General features: G+C 30.9%; 1 protein-coding gene across 1 annotated transcript in view; it reads left to right on the forward strand.

Annotated features, from left to right (window-relative positions):
- Positions 1-17,054, forward strand: part of LOC129218160 (F-box/LRR-repeat protein 4-like) — a 47,303-nt gene extending 30,249 nt beyond the window's left edge. The window contains exons 8-13 of the mRNA XM_054852378.1: positions 2,702-2,811; positions 4,577-4,686; positions 11,205-11,340; positions 11,425-11,517; positions 11,595-11,702; positions 16,964-17,054. Of these exons, the coding sequence (XP_054708353.1) occupies positions 2,702-2,811; positions 4,577-4,686; positions 11,205-11,340; positions 11,425-11,517; positions 11,595-11,702; positions 16,964-17,054 (648 nt within the window). The remainder of the gene's footprint in view (positions 1-2,701; positions 2,812-4,576; positions 4,687-11,204; positions 11,341-11,424; positions 11,518-11,594; positions 11,703-16,963) is intronic.
- The last annotated feature ends 637 nt before the right edge of the window (positions 17,055-17,691 follow it).

A 17,691-nucleotide genomic window follows, 5' to 3' on the forward strand; every position in this document is an offset into this window, starting at 1 on the left:
TGGTAGTAAATAGTTCTATTCTCTTCGTTTAACTGGGTCATGAAATTTTTTGTGAAGTCATGAAAAAGTCTTGGAAAAGTCATGGAAATTATTCATCCGAATCGAGTATGAACCCTGTTTAAAATATTTATTGAACTAATGCATATTTTTTGAAAAGTGGGAGAATGTGAGAAAGTTAATTATATGTGTACTAGGCAGTTCCACCCCTCCCTCAAAGCGTGTGAGAGACAACTCCAATTCAAACTTTATTTTTGTTATTCAGTTAATTCATGTCTGGTTAATAACAGATTATAATTTTATTAATAATAATTTTAAAAAATGGTTCACAGAACTTGAAGAAAATTTTAAAACTGTATTAAAAAAAAGTTATGAAAATGGAGAAAAATAAATAATTGCTCACAGAAACAAACAACTAACAAATTTTGAAGAGCCAAAATTGTAATTGACAAAAAAGTTGTCTGAAACACTGTGGTATCAAAAGTCATAATTAATTCATCGACGGATTCAGGGGAGGATCAAAGAGTCAGCTGTCCCCTCTGTGTCTAGAAACTTTTTATCAGTTTTGCAGTCCAGGAATAAGTCAAATCGTCGTTCAACCAATAATATTGGGTAAGGTGCGTCTAATCATAGTTATTACATTTTCTAGTTGAGATTGCCTTTGCAATTGAAATAATATTGTAATTTTCGACTTTCAAACCTGAAGATTCTGTTTATTCATGCTACCGTGCTAAGCATAGTAGTAAAAGTAGTCATACCTGCACTTTTGAACTTAACTGAGTTGTTATAACCAAGTTTTTCTCTATTTGGTATTCTACTTGATAAATAAATTGTTTTAGAGTCATTTGAACAGAAACTACTTTTTTAAAAAAATAATCAAATATATGGAAGAACCAAACTTTAAAACACAATATCTCAGCTTGAGCTCAACTGGAGATTCAACTTTTGTGCTTAGTGCGGCAGTATACAGGGTGCGGCAAAAAAAAAAAAAACTCGGACGAAGATTACATTATTGAATGGAAAGAAAGTAATTTAATTTTTTAAAATGAGTGTTTTTTTTATTTTTGTCTCACTTTATTTGAAAATAATTTACAATATATCTCCTAGTTTATGTATTTTTTTTTCGGTTTTCTTAGAATTCTAATCGAAAGACCTGCTATTTTAAAGTTGTTTTACCAAATAGAACAACAGTTCGTTTGCTTGTTGTGCCTTGGCAAACAGTATTTGATGTGGTATGCCACTTCAAGTGGCTTGGAAATGATAGTTGATGTCCGGAAAGTACTAAAACGAACAGTAAACATTTAAGTTAATCGTCACGTCATCCAAAAGTGAGTTCAATGAAATCCTTGGGTTTCCACAAGAAAAATCATTTGTAGGATAGGAATTTGTGACCGATAAGTGCGACTAAGGTCAAAAACAACTCAAACAGAATGTTTACGAGTTTCAAAAAGTTCAGGCATTCTTATGACTCCAAAAAGGCCAGAAACGTTTGGGACGGGCCGCAAGTCCATGCTGGAAGAGATACCTTTCACTGATTTACCGTTCAACCAGCTAAACGGTAACAATAACCCCCAGAACAATACGATTTGGTCTGTAGACACTCTAAACACCTTAAAAAATGTTAAACATCGCCAAAATCCGAAGTCAGGCTTTGTCTGTGATAGAATCAGCACAAGTGACAAAAATCTCTTCTTTTTTTTTGTGGATGAGGGCCACAAAATGAATCAAAAAGTGTACCAGAAGGACATTTTAGAAGCTGTTGTACCTCTGTGAACCTAAGAGCACTTTCGCACAGCAATATTGACTGGGCATTTCAGTTTGACTGCACCACCAGTTCATACGGCCAAAAAGACAAGAGTGGTGCAAGGCGCATTGTTTTTGACACATTTTTGACACAATATCATCTTTAGAGTGGGCACTCTACTTGCTAGACCCCAATTCCATTTATTACACTGTATGGCCTGTTTTAGAGTCAAAGGTCTACCATAAACTACACTCTCTAAATCAAATGCTTTATAGGGAATAGATTTTTAAAAAGATTTGCAGCCCTTGTAAGAAAAAATTCAATAAGCAGTTGCACCTCTGTTTTACTTCAAAAGGCAGCCAGTTTGAAACCAATTAATTTGTTGATTGCTAATGGTCCTCTCATATTATTATTTTTTGTGCTTTGTTAATTTATTTATTTTCAATAAAGTTACTGTTTGTTTTATGAAAAAGGAAAATAAATTCTTCACTAAGGATATCGCTATTTTTTTGCGAAAAATATTAAATGTTTTTTGATCTATAAGCAAATTATATTATCATATGACAACTTGCATTATCAAAGTTAGAAAGTATTTTAACATACAAGAAGGAGCTGGGGGGAGAAAATTACAGCAGAATTTAAGTATGAGAAATTTCTAATAACTTTTTGCTGAAAATTTCATTTAGAACTTCCTGTTAAAATGAAGAAAAATCATTTTTCCAATTTTTCTGCAGTAGAAATAAACTCCTTTGGAAAAAAAAACGTTTTTTCCTCCGAAATTTTCCATTTTTTTCTCAACTGTTTTCATTCAACGTAAAAAGAATTTAAAATATTTTATTTATATTATGATATTTGTTAAATATACAAATACAAATAGATTTTTTTTTTTTTTTTTTGTAAAAGTACTAATTCCATGTGCTCAAAGTTTACTGAATATGTTTTTTTTTTTTCCCCCACTAGGTTGATGAGTCAGCATTAAAAAATTTAGAACCAAGGTTAAACTCATTAAGGAACATGAATCTGTCTTGGTGTGGGGGGCAAGGAAGAATTACTCATCCATACTTCATTAAGTAAGACGAATATCATTCTAAATAAATGCTAATTTTAAGGATGCAGTTTTAAAATGCAAAAAAATATCTTTCACTTTGAATTACCCACAATGTAATGTTTGTTAAATATTTGTATAATAACTGATTAGTAAATATTAAAAATAGTAATGACAATCATATACAAATAAAAAAACAAATGCACATAAACCAAACTCCAGGGTTGTCCATTTTTTCTCTGGCCAGAGAAAAAATGGTGGAAAAACTGTCAGGTGCAAAATTTCCTTTTGACCATTTCGTCTACTTTTTTCAGCAAAACAAAAATTCTAAACTAAAAATGCAGAACTGAAGAATAATAAATACATGCATTGATTTTTCTCATTTAATGAACATTTTAGTTTTAAAATGTTAAATTTATTTCACATTTCAATATTTAATGTTAATTTTATATTAAAACATATACCCAACACTATAAGAATTATTTTAAATGCATTTTCGTTAAAAAATGATAATTTATTATATATAGATGCTTCTTCATGATAGCACATTTATAAAATAAATTAACTTTAATATTGAGTTATAATGCTTAATGCATTTAACAGCACTTATAAAGTCTTTAAATTTGAAATAAACTTTAATACGTAGGCTCATTCTTCATGTGGAAGTCGTAATGCCAATTATTGATTTACAAAGTTAAAAGTGAGGATGAAAAAGTGTAAAATGATTGAATCTCAAATATTAAAAATCTTATAAAAAAACTGTATTAGTAAAAAATGATACATTTGTTTTGGTTCAAGTTTTAGTTCAATTTTTGATTTTAGTTTTTCATTCAAACTTAATCGAAACTTCTTGTGGTATCATAATTTTCAAATAAACTAAAACATTAATAAACTCTTTTGAATTCAAACTAAAGTTTTAAATCATACAATTCATTAAAGATATATATTGATACAAATGTATATGATCTTCCCCTAATACATTTGTGTGTAAATTCATAAAAAATAACTAAGACAATATTTTAAAAATAATTTATAAAATTATTTTTATTTATTTATTTGTTATTATTATTATTGTATTGTGTTATTTTTTAGAAATATTTATACCATTAGATATTTGAACATAATATGTAATATCTACTAATGCAATAATGTTTAACTGCCTATTCATTTTGTTACATTTCATTTCTTTTTTTGTAAGAAATGTTATTTAGTTTCATTCGGTTTAGATAATGGAGCACCAGCCAATTCCCCCCCCCCAATTTTTCTATATTTATAGTGCATTATTATGACAGTTTAATTTGATTTGAATCACATTTATTTATTTTAAAATGTATTTCACTCCATGTTACTTATTAGGTTTTTTGATATAGGTAATTCATGGTGTTTCTCTATATTTTTGAAAGTATGAATTTCACATGAAGTTATATTTATTCAACAAAATTCATTAATAACTCAAATCCTAAAGTTTGCTCAAAAAATATTGAAAAGAATCTGATTTAGATTTATACTAAAAAATCATATTTTTTTTAATTAACACTGAAAAATCACATTTTTTTCCTTTTCATGTCCTTGTAATGGAATTCTATTGCATTAAAGCAATAGTTTTACATTTCAAACATTGCAGAGTGCATTGAATTGCAAAATTTTCTTTGCTGTTTACTTTTGGGCTAAGCGTTTTGGGTTAAGTGATAACTGAAAGAGTAATATTTTCATTAAAAATTAGTTATGTCTGATATTTGGAGGAAAAAAAAAGACAAGCAATTTTATTTAACACTGTGATTTCATTTCAGGTTTTTGGAAACGAAGTGTTGCAATTTGACAAGCTTAAACATTTCCTGCTGTCCATTTGTCAACAACCATGTTTTAAATGCCATTTCTAAATGTTGCCCAAGTTTACAAGGTTGGTTGTATAAAATGACATAGTAAGTATAACAGTTTAAATAATTAACATCAACACACATGTATTGCTGATTGATATACAAAGAAATTTCAAGGTTTCATAAAGTAATTTGGATATTAATTTAAGCATTTTCTATCCATATTGTTGCTAATAAAACATGGTTAAATGCATGTGCTGTGAACTGTAACAGTTATAGTAGCAGAGTATCCTATACCCCAATTGGATTATAAAGATTGTTCTGTACCAAAGATTTACTTAATCAAATAGCAGTTCTTGTCAAGAGATATATTAATCGATTCATAACATTTGGCTCTGTGTCTGCCTTACAACTGTTGTTTTAGTTAAAACCACCCTGGAAAGGGTTCCCAGTATATATTGCTACCTGATTTAAGATAAACAAGTGCCACTTTCGTTTTCTCGAACACCACCTTTCGAGTGGAAGTGTGATTTAGCTTAGATGCCACAAGATCAATCGATCGACATTTTGATATTTTTTAATCATACCAGGAATCAAACAGCTGTGTCCAGTATCCTGAAAGTTATTGGTTTGTAATTGGAGCTTTGGATGGCTACAAATTAAATACACATAGTCACCACTAATATACTTGAAAGGTCTTTGACCAGCCAGTATTGACCCTTTGGCCAGGAGCTTGGTAGTCTGTGTGGCAGTCAGCCATATTGCAGTGCTGCCACTAGCGACTGAAAAAGCAACTATTTTCAAGACTTGCTGACTGTGACGACTATTTTAGCTTATAATAAGGCAAAAACGACTATTTTGTAAAAAAAAGTGCTACTATTTCAGCCTAAAAGTGACTAAAATGTGAAAAATACAATGACTGTAAAGGGGAAAAAAATGGAAATGTAAAAAAAAAAAAAGGAAATGTAAAAAAAAAAGCTTTAGCTTCAAGTATCACTTGGCTGAAATTTTCTAATTTCAAAGTCTAGGAATTTTTAGAACAACTCCTACCCTTGCGTGCCCTGAAAGAGTAAAATTAATAAAACTTCCCTCAAAATTTGAGGTCACTTAAGTAGTAAAAACCTGGTATTTCTCAGGAAAATTCTTTGCTTTCCCCTTTCAACCAATTATTAAAACAGGAATATATTAATTCTGAATTCGCTGCATTTTCAGTTATAATTATTTTAATTCTCATTTCATAAAATAACCATTGAATATTTTTAATTCTTTTTATACTATAAAAAAAAGCTTCCCATAAAAAAATTCAAATTTGCATACAAAAATCATTAAAATAACCCTTTTTAATTTCTTTTTTTTTGAAATAATTTTTAGTTTTAGAATATGTTGTCAACCCTAAATTTTTGGAAACGGCAACCCAAGATTTTCAAAAATTTTGAATCAGTCTTAGTTTGACCTCTAGGATTCCTCTTGTAAAAACCGTGAAATTATAGTATGATATTTCTAGTTCTAACGGTGAACTTTGAATTTGGGCCGAAAAAAAAGTTTTAATCCTGATCAAATTTACACAGCGACTTTGAACAGTATCTCAGATACAAGACCATGAAACTTATAGGGCTTGTTGATATTTGTAGTGGAACACAAAAATTATAGATCTGGGCCTGAAGTGAAGGATTGTTTAGCATAAAAGTTGTGATTAAACATTAACTAAATGACGTAACTAAAAAGTTATTGCATATTAATTGTAATGAAATAAACATTAAGATAATAGCTTCTTACGACGGTCACTGCTCTTTTTTGTGTTTTATGTACTGATATCTCCGTAAAGAAGGTTCATTTCATTCAGATATCTGATTGTGACACATCCATCTTGTATGCAGAAATATACCATTAAAACTTCACTTAAATATTCGGCGAAAATCTAATTTACAGTTAAATATTTTATGAATGTTATTCGGACATTGATAAATACTCACCGACTGATTTTCTTCAGTTGTAGAAAAATTGGAGGTGGGACGAGGAAGTCACAGTCTCAGAAACTGATACAGGAACTCGGGATATATTTCCATCAGATTTGGGTTTATCACTTGTTTTTTTTTTTTTACTTTGCAAAAACAGACAACGTTTTGTCACCCGAAAGCTTCATTGTCCTTGTTAAAGGTAGTCCTTTTCGAACAAAAAGCGGCTTTTTCTAGCAGTTTTCATCTAATATGCGGGGCTAATTTACGGGAACCCTCGCATAACGAGGTTTCGCGCTAACACAAAACTGAAGTTTTACATTTCTAGCACGGCACAAAATCCAAAACATTCAAACTAATTAACTATTTACAGCACATTTACACATAACTCAGCACAAACAAAAAGGAAACTGTCTAAAAATCACGACAGAAAGAAGTAATTTACAGAGATTTTACATAAAAAATATTTACACACTCAAATGCTTTATCAATTGAAGCAATTCCTGTAGCTCTGGAAATAGTTTTACAATAACTATCTTTGATTAAATTTGTTGCATAAAAAGCGTTAGGGCTGCAGACACGCTCTTTCTCTGGCACCTGCTGTAGAAAAACTGTCTCAAGCAGAGCTATATATCAATAGAAAAATGATATGTAATGCCACAAAAAAGTTCAAAAATTATTTACTTTTTCTTATGATTTCGTTCAGTTTTCTTTTTTTTTTTTTTTTTTTTTTTAAAGCAGTCATTTTCACTGCTCAAATGCAATGAACCTTATGACAATTACAAAGTATTGTTGGTCGGTCGTGAGGGTCACTACCCCCCCCCTCCTCCCTTCCTTGTATCCACCCTTTCATATTATGCCAAACAAAAGTTGAATTTAAAAAAATATTTTGATCAAGGTTTTAATTTTTTTAAGCAAACATTCAAATTCTGTTGCGGGTTTGAGGGGGGGGGGGGGTCATGATACCCCTCCCATTATCTGCCACTGGAGAGGCTAGTGCAGGGGTTCCCAAAGTTGGTGCCACTGGGAGAGACGAGGGTACTGGAAAGTGTTCATGGTTTCAATATGTGTCAAAAAGATAGTCTAGGGGACAAAAAGATTCTTATTCTTCAAAGGGTGTCACAAATCAAAAAAGTTTGGCAACCCCTGGGCTACTGGTTTTTTTAAATTTATAGTTCCTTGTTCTTCTATTTTTTGTTTATTTTTATTTCATTGTTGAAAGAGAGAAAACTCAGTGATTTAAAATGTTTATCTGTTGCCTTTTTTTTTTGTTAACAAAGTACTTGTAATTGGTTTTAGGGTATATAATTAAGACTTTAATGGATTTTCAATTTTACCTCTTGATTCTGCTTTTGTGTGTAGCAAAACTTATTAGCTGTAATTATCTTTCTTTTTCTTTACTTTTACATGTTATTAAAAAAATTAAATATATTTAAATTTAATGTGTCTTCTGGCCGACAAAGTTCATTTTGATAAAAGGTAAGGCAGCTGGGATCAGGGTTTTTTATAATTTGAAATTTAACATTAGTTCTTGTTGAAGTATCAGTTGCTGTGCACTAGGGTGGGCCGAAAAAACTTTTTTTAGAAATCTGTTTTTGGATAGTGCGGAAAAGTTGCTATATGGGCCCGTTATTACCCGTAAAAAATTTCGCTAAATTTGCTTAATATTTAGCCGGCGCTATTTGGCCTTGAAAAACTGAAAAAAAGGGCAAAAATGCATTTTTTCCAACAAAAAAAAAAGGGGAGGGGTCAAAAATAAGAGTCTGAGGCTAGTTTCAGCAAACATTAGAAGTATCTGTCAGTGAATTAGTTGGAATCCTCAAACACTTTTCTACATTTCGTAGAATCTTTAGCTACTCTCCTTTAAGACTGAAACATGGAAAAAATGAAAAAACAAAAATTTTAAGTAGTTTCAAAATAAGTAAATAATGGAATGTTACCCAATACGTTACTTAGAAAAAACAATGAAAATTCAATCAATTTTATGTGACATTTGTACGTCAATAAAAAAAAATGCACACACTCAAATGAAAAATAGTTACTTAAGATGCTAATTTTTTAATCTTCGGTTCCAATTGTTTCTCCTGGATAATAACCGGTGCTCAACTGCTTCTATTATTCCTAAGGTTATTTTATAACTATTTTATATATGTTTGACAAATAGAGCCCTTGAGTATTAAAAAAAAGTGTGAATCCTCTGAAGTCCTTTAAACTGATCAAGCTGTAATTCTACTCCTCTACAGCTGGGAGTTAAGCAATTAAAGGGGTCCTCTCGTGTCCAGTGTCCATCTTTGGGGAAAGAAAAGTTTCCCGGCCGGCTGCTCTCTGCGCTTCAGTCAGAACGAAATTCTGAGCATTCGATTGCTCGCTGCAGAACGTGTTAAAGAGAAATTTTAAATGTCATTGCGCTATTATCTTTGTTTTGGTATACAACACGACTGTTATGGAGAAACGCGCGAAAAAAAAAGTAACGCGAGAAAGCACAAGTAGTCTTCTATTTGGACCTGAAAAAGATTTGTCTCCTCCCGATGCTTTATTTCTTCCAACATATGAGGACATTATCAGATGTTATCAAATCACTAGAATGCAAATAAAGGGAGAAGGAAGTAAGCAACCATCTTCTGCAAGTGTGGCTGCTGTAGTTGCAAGTAAAGTAATTGATATTTGGGAGCGTGGTTCCCTTCCCGTTGTTTCGGTAAGGAGAGTGATTACCATGATTTTATCTTATTATTTTAAATATAATAGCGCAACAAAAAATGCTAAGAATATAAAGATGCAACTTTTATAATCAAAGCTAGACAAATTTAAAACAGAGGCTACGACTTTGTTTGACATTTGTGCCTGCAAATGCGCAGATTTATATTCATGTAATTGCAGAAAAAAGCAAAAGTGCCTGATAGAGAAAAAATTTCAAATTGATCAAAGGACAGTAAGAAAAATAGCTATTGGAAAAGTGGATAAGGTAATAACCCAGAAACTACGAAAAAGAAAAAAATATGCCAGAAATTTGAAACAAGTGTTGCTTTGGAAGAGAAAGACGTATCAGTACCCAGCACAAGAGGATTGAGGGTTAAGGAAAGTCATATTACATTGAATGAATCTGAAACAGAGTTTGAATCAGGAGAAAGCACAGAAAATACAGATGACGATTTTAAATTGAATTATCCGCTTTCAAGAAAACGTAAGCGAACTGATGCGTTATCAACAACGAGAAGTCAAATGAGACTTTCTATGTCTCATACAGCTTTAGCTGCAGATCTAACTGGCACTTCAAATAGAGCAGTGGCTAAAATTGCTTCAGCAGTTCTCGCTGATTTCGACTTAGTTTCTCCTAAACAACAAAAATATATAGTCGATAAAAACAAAGTAAGGAGGGAAGTCGATAAAAAAAGGGGGGCGAGCTAAAAGAAAAGGATTTAAGAGCAGTTAAAGGGGCAGCTATAAAGAGTTTGTATTTTGACGGCCACAAAGATGACACCCTTCAAAAGACATCTGGCCATCAAAAATTAGCATCTGAAGCATATTTAGCACTGATAGAAGAATCAGGTAGCAAGAACATCGGTCATTTATCACTAACAGTTCGTGAAAGTGCAAAAGAAATTTCGCAAGTTTTATAGGCTTTTCAAAAAAGTATAATATGATCTTGCTTAACTTATCGGTTATTGGATGCGACAGAACAAATGTAAATACGGGATGGAAAGGTGGAGTTAATTCGTTTGCTTCAGACATATCTCAAAAGACCTTTACAGTGGAACATATGTCTGCTGTATACTAATGAGTTGCCACTGAGGCATCTTATTCTGGAACTGGACGGTTGCACAAAGGGGCCACATTCATATTCTGGAGCTATCGGACAACTTCTTAGAGATTGAAAAAAATCCGGTGGTCATATTTGAATCTTCTGACTTTGGACATGGAAGATATAAAAAATTTAAGTACTGAACAACAATATTTGTATAGAATCTGTCTTGCCGCAAAAGATGGTAGTTGTCCTTCTAGTGTGGCTGACAGTAGCCCAGGCAAACTCAGTCATGCACGATGGCTGACAACTGCAAACCGTTTGTTATGTTTGTATATAGGCACTCCAACTCCACCAGAAAAGCTTACACTGCTTGTAAAGTATGTAATGCTAGTTTATGCTCCAATGTGGTTTGATTACTATGATTAATAGTGGTATTTAATTAATTAGTCTATAATTTCATTTTGAAAAATAATTTTCACATTGGTTTTTAAAGAAATTCAATATTTTTTCATTTTTCTCCAATTTTTGATGTCGTAAAGGAGCGGTTAAATGCTCATTAAAATCAATGAAACATTTTATGGGCTCGAACTGGCTCATTATATAACATTTTCGGTGCATTCCAGCAAAATATTTGAAATTTAGTTTTTTTTTTTAAATTTTGACAAAAATTCATTTTTCTCTTTTTTTTCGGTTTTTTAATGTCAAATAGCGCCGGCTAGATATTTTTTAACATCCAAGAAATTTTTTGTGAGTGCTAACTAGCTCACTACGCAACTTTTGCGCGCTATCCGAAAAAAAATTTCGGCTTATTTCGGCCCACCCTACTGTGCACATTGAATATTTTTGATTTGGTTTTGTTTTTTGAAAATCTGCTGTCATCTATACTTTCATCCATTATATTTAGAGTTTGAAATGAAATCTTGCCACGCTGCTGACTTGACTCAAAGTGGTTTCAGATTCATCTCGGAAATGAAAAACTTGATTTATCTTGATTTATATAGAACACACATTGATAAATCATCTATACTAACAATTATTAAGTAAGTATACTCATGTCTGCTTTTGCAAGATGAAGAAGATTAGTTTCTTCATCAGAAATCATATTGTATTTCCTTTTTCCTTAGAGGATGTACTAAGTTAGAACACTTGCTTCTTGGGAGTTGTAAAAATATCTCTTCTTTCAATGAACTTGCCAGTGCAGTTGGAAAAAATTTGCCGTAAGTATAACTGGGATGTATTGCTTATATCTGGTAAATTTCTTGATTTGGAAATATTTGAATTTCTTTAATTTCAGAAACATTAAAACTCTGGATTTCTGGAGAGCATGTTCTTTAACTTGCATTGGGATTCTTGAACTGGCTGACAAGTGTCATGAGTTGGTTGAGTTAGATATTGGTTGGTGGTTAGTATATTGCTTTCACTTTGATGGCAGCTTTTTTTATAATTTTTTTAATTTTGAACTTTGAAATCAATGTACTTATTAACCCTTTTCCACCATGCTGCTATATCTTTCAACACATATTATCCCTAGTACATATATTTTCTCATGGTTTATCCTATAATTACTTTGTACTGTTAATCTTTATAGTAGTGGATTGTTCAGCTTTAAATATAAGTTGATCCAAAAGTCTGTCAACATTGGAAAAACTCCATAACATTTTAATATTATTGATATAGAGATATGGAAATTGATACAGCTGCTTGAAATGATATTGGGACTTATTGTATTAAATTTGTTATTATACTAAAATTAAAACCGTAAAATTTTCAACAATTTACATTTGATACTAAAAAATGCTCAGCATCAGTTAGCAAAGAGGTTGTTCTTCTTAAAAAATGCTCAAAATGACAGCTTTCATTAATTTACAATAGTTGTAGTCCAAAGACAATTCTCTTTTCCATGCTCTATCATATCTTTTGGAAACAGAAAAATTGTAATCAGAGCTTTTGGTCTCCCTACCTTTTTTTTCAAAGATTTCAGTGAAAGCCGATCATTTCATCCTATTGTTTGAATAATAGAGTTTTCAGTATAGTTTTGATCACTTATCAGTCTCTTCTATTTCAACTAAGTACAGGGTTGTCCTACTTTGTCCACCCTGGAAAAAACCATCCTGGACAAAATGTCATTTTGTCCATTTTTTCCACTTCATCAGTAAACTGAAAGTTTTGGGTTAAAAATTTGAAGTTTGAAAATAACAAATAATTATTTAGATTTTTCCAATTCAAGAAATATTTTAAGATAAAAATAGCATACATAAATATGTATATAAATAATTGATTGTAAAATATTTTAAAGTGAATATATAAAAAGTAAGATCAGTTGAAGTTTATTTAAGTGTTAATAAATCAAATGAGTGTGTTAAAATAAACTATAATGCATGTAATAGCATTTATAAAACTAGCACATCAGGTGTAAATTTTAAGATGTTTATCTGTGATATGGAGGTTTATTGCCCATATTAAGTGCATTTATAAAATTCAAAAGTAGAAACGAAAAGTTTTTAAAGATTAGAGTTTCAAAACATTAAAAATCATATTTAAAAAGAAAAAGAAAAACTACTTGATATTAATAAAAGAAATGTTGCCACGAAGTGAAATCTGTTCTTGCAATACAAATACAAATGCGATGATCAGCAACAGGCTCTGACTAGGCTGTTCCCCCTAGTCAATTTATTAGTCCTCAATGAAGATTAATGGCCATTTTAAAGCTCTTGCCTATTATAGCCTCTTTGGGTACACTGTTCTGAGTACCCACAACCATACTAAAGTAGTAATTTTTCTTATGACTAATGACATTAACGTATCCATAAAATATGCTGAGTACATAAGTATTTTACTATGGAGTGACATCAATCAGGGGTGATTGTGTTCCGGTATTTTACCGGATTTCCGGCATTTTCATCTTGAATTCCGGCATCTTCATCTTCGAAAATGCCGGAACTTCTATATTTTCAGAAAAACCCACTTTAGTAAAATTTAGGGCGATGTTTGATGAAACGAAAAAATCCAAATTGAAGACATTTGGTATAAATATGAAGCGTAAGCTACGGTCATGTTTTGTGAACTGGGGGAAGGTAGGAAGAGAAAAGTAATAAGAGCTTCGACTCCTGTCTTTGTTCTTTATAGCAGTTAGAGGAATTGATCTTATGCAAATATTTTCTTTATTTTATATTCTGGTTTATGATCTTTATCTGTGTGCGTTCTGTTGTTATTGAACTAATTCTAATTATACTTTATCGTTATTAATATGCTCCTCGTAAATATAAATTAGTTTGTTTAGGATTGAATTTTACTAGTTAACTCTTACTTTTCATTTCGCTACTTTTCTTGTTTGATAAATTTATTCATTTGAACTTTGCATGTTCTCATTTAAAAAATGAGGCATCTGGATAAATCTGAAGATATTGGCTTCATCGATGCAGGAAAGAAGAACAAGTTTAATTGAGAATGGTTAAACAAAGTGGATTCCTACAATGAAAAGATGGAAATATAGTGTAAAAAAATTGATAGGGCTGGATTTTGGTTTTGCGTTTCTTGCAACAAGCCCTTTACATATGTTAATGATGGTGTGAAGGCATTATTGCAATGCAACATTCTTCTACAAATACTCATAAAAGAAACTGGGGATCATTAAAAAATGCTGGTGTATTAGGCTTTAGTGTATTAGTAAATGAATATAATTAATGGTTAAGGATTCAGATACAAAGAAGGAAAATAAAACATTCTTTGAAAATTTTAAGAAATGAGAAAAATTAAAAGAATTTAATCCCCACCATGCTCATGGACGTATGAAGTCCAATTAAAACTTCGAGTTTTAGCCCCAACAAATAACTATGTATCTAAATTATTTATATACATAATATGATGTGTACATACACGTAATGTGTATATATATATGCCCATTAAAACACTTTTTCTTCTTGGAAAAAAAAGTTCAGGTATTTTTTCATAGAGACCCCTGATCAATAAAAACTCGAAAAATGTAACAGTTATAAAATATTTTTAGTCTATAAATCTTTGTTTTGTATGTATGTCTCCTAGCATTTCATTTGACATTCCCATCGAGTTTATTTTCTACTATTGTATATAATAGTCTAATCATGCCCAATAGCTTATTCACATTGTTAAATTTTATTACTTTTAAGTAAATTATGATCTAAAATTAACTGCACCAATGTATAATCAATTTTTTTTAATTTATGAAATTCTAAAGCTAATGATTCTATTTTAATTAAATGATTAATTCATAATAGAAAATTTATTAGAATAATATATTAATGTTATTACACCATAACAATAAATTTATGTATGTATAATCAGTTTATTTTTCATTTTGTCCATTTGTCCATTTCGTCCAGTTTCTTCCGGCGTCCCGGACTTTTTACAAAATAGCAACCCTGACTAAGTAAATAGAGTATCTTATTATATAACCATTTTAGTTTTGTTTGTTTTGTACAAATTTCTTTTGTTGTAAGATTCTTGCGTTATTGGTTATTGCATTGATTTTTGAAATTTTAAGTTTTATTCTGTAATAACCTAAAAATAAATCAGCTTTCATTCTCTCTTTCTGTTCATCTTGATGTGCCTAAAGTTAATAGCTATTGACTTAATTGCAAGATACTGTATTGTAACAGGAAATATTCGTTTTTTAGCACCAAAAAGATTTGTGCTAAAAAACGTTGGATATTTCCTGTTATTCCTCAGCACAAAGGTATTTATTTATTTCTTACACTAAATTATATTTCCCATTAGTTGCACTTAATTTATGACAATATTTTTCCTCCCTTTGGGATGATTGATATATTGTATAGAATAGCCGATTCCAACTTTCCCCCTTGCGAACCCCTTCCAAACTCTGAAAGAGGTTGGCGAACCCCTTGGGTACTAGGTAATAAGTAACAAGCAAAAAAAAAGTGCACACACACACACACATAGACAATAAAATTTCGGAGTTTTTTTTTTTTTTTTATAGTTTGATGCTGCTCCATAGTGAACAACAAGAACAAAAACATACATACAAAATATAGAATTACAAATATTACTATAAACTAAAATGATCACTAAAAAATGAATGCAAAACAAATTCACCAAAAAATAAACTGATAATTCTGCGTTGAGCTTCTATCAATTAAAAAGAAAAAAATTTTTAATGGAATTTTTGTGGAACAAAGAGGTTCAAAACTTAGGATGAAATTTTTCTTACACAAGCTTTGAACATGAATTATGTTATTTATCACTAAATCAGAAGTCAATTAAAGAATTATCTTTAAAATACCTTTCAGGGAACTGTCTCAGATAAACTAAATGAACTTTTTCCATTAAAATGAGAAAAATCTTTCGGTTTAAGTCTTCGTGAAAAAGACTACGAGCCTAGCTGTTTGATAAAGATATACTGAGCACATTAATCATTTGATTGCTGAAGAATTTTCTTGTAATTATGCTATAAGTGCGGAGTAAAATGCGCATATTGAAAAAAATAGAAGCATCTACTTTTCAAAAAAAGCATTTACTGTAATTTTTACACAAAAAAGGTTATTTTTAAAAAACAAATATTTTCAATCTCACTTACTACAAAAGAAAGTTTTTACAGTAATTTTATAAATTCCTTATTTACATATAGCACAAATTAAGTTGCATGGTTAAAGTCGTTTGATTTTTTTTTCTTTTTTTTTACTGCATAAACCTTACACTGCCAGACTTTCACCCACAAAAATGTACTAAAGTAATTAATTTTCCATTCTTCCTGTGGTATTTTTGGGTTACTAGCCATTCTTTCTATTTTTCGACAATAATGCTCGAAGTAAATTGTAGTCTATGTAGTGTGAAAATTATAGCAACAAACATTAGCGCGATCTCACTTCCATGCATTTTTGACTCAACACACAAGAAGAGCAATAGCTCTTTGTTGGACTCAAATGGTAAAGAAACTAAACTTACAAATATTTGAGACGCTCGCATATGTTCCATGTAATATTTTCATCAAGTTTAATCAATCTTTCCGATCAAAAGCTTCTAAGGAAACGAATGTTTTCAAATTCTTTCATCTGAGGACATTGCATTCATAGTAGAGCTTTTTCAGCATTGCTTCAGGACTATCATTCTCAAGCGCTGAAACCGGCGCTTTGCAATGACAGACTAAATTCTTTAAATGTAAAATGTGTCAGCAAGTATACAAATATTTTCATGCTAAGAGTATCGAATTACGAGAGACAAATGAATAAAAAAGGAGCAAAATTTGCTTGAAACCGCTTGAACGTGAGATTTCATCAGAAACAGGCATGTTAAAACTCTGCCATTATAATATTTTTTTCGCGAACCCACTGTAAAGCTCTTGCGAATCCCCACCACCAGTTGGGAACCTCTGGTATCGAAAAAAAAAGTCCTTTACTATTAAAAAGTGCAGTATTTTTTTTAGGTTGTATTATTTTGCTCATGTGTTTATTTCAACATTTGTTCTAGTACTTTTCAGAATATTCATTAAATTCCTCTCCTCCCCCCCATTCCTCAAACTTTTTTCCCTCCAAAAATTGCATTAGCATTTTGTTTCTTCTAATTTTCTTACTGTTATGAATACATAAAGAACATTTTCATGATTTTAGATATTAATGTGGCATTTGTAAATGTTTACATAGATTTTGTAACATGAAGTTTTATATTTTACAGCTATAAAATTGATGCAGCATGTGGGTGCATCAAGAAACTTATTAGTCAATGTCATAATTTGAAAAAGCTGTTTTTAACTGCCATTAGGTGAGACCTTTATTTAATGCTGTTTTGCACTGAAATATTATTTGTGCAATTAAAATTGCTTTAAAATATTAATATTGATATGAAATCGGCAGGAAACTCAACACAGCAACTGAATAACTTATATATGTTTTACATTTTATTTTTGATAGTATTGTTTTCTTAATTCTTATCAAACCCCAAAATTGATTCATTGTCAAAAAAAAAAAAAAAATCCATCTTTCTTTCCATACCTTAATGAAGGTGTGGCAACGGCCTAAACTCAGAGAAACAGCGCATGCAAATCTGGCAAAGTTTATTTAAAAGTCTCCAGCTGAGTTGGCTAGCTCGCGGTATCTGGATTGATGTGTTGTGTAAATGTTGGATTATTCCGAGATGGAACTGATTAATTTATATTTATTTCTTTTAATGGTAATGTGTTTTGTTGCAATTTACAATAAATGTTCGCTTTTAACAACTGGATTACCCGTCTCTACATTGGTGACCTGAACACGCAGTTATCAGTTGGTAGCGAAATGATTTCAAGAAAGAATGTGTCGCAGCAATTCACCGGAAGGTAATTTATTTCGACGAAAAACTTCAATTTTTTTCAACTGTCTTGCTTTTCTGTGCATGTGTCCTTTGAGGTTCTTGAGTGTAGCATT

The sequence above is a fragment of the Uloborus diversus genome, chromosome 1 (assembly GCF_026930045.1).
Source record: "Uloborus diversus isolate 005 chromosome 1, Udiv.v.3.1, whole genome shotgun sequence".
Taxonomy (NCBI): Eukaryota; Metazoa; Arthropoda; class Arachnida; order Araneae; family Uloboridae; genus Uloborus; species Uloborus diversus.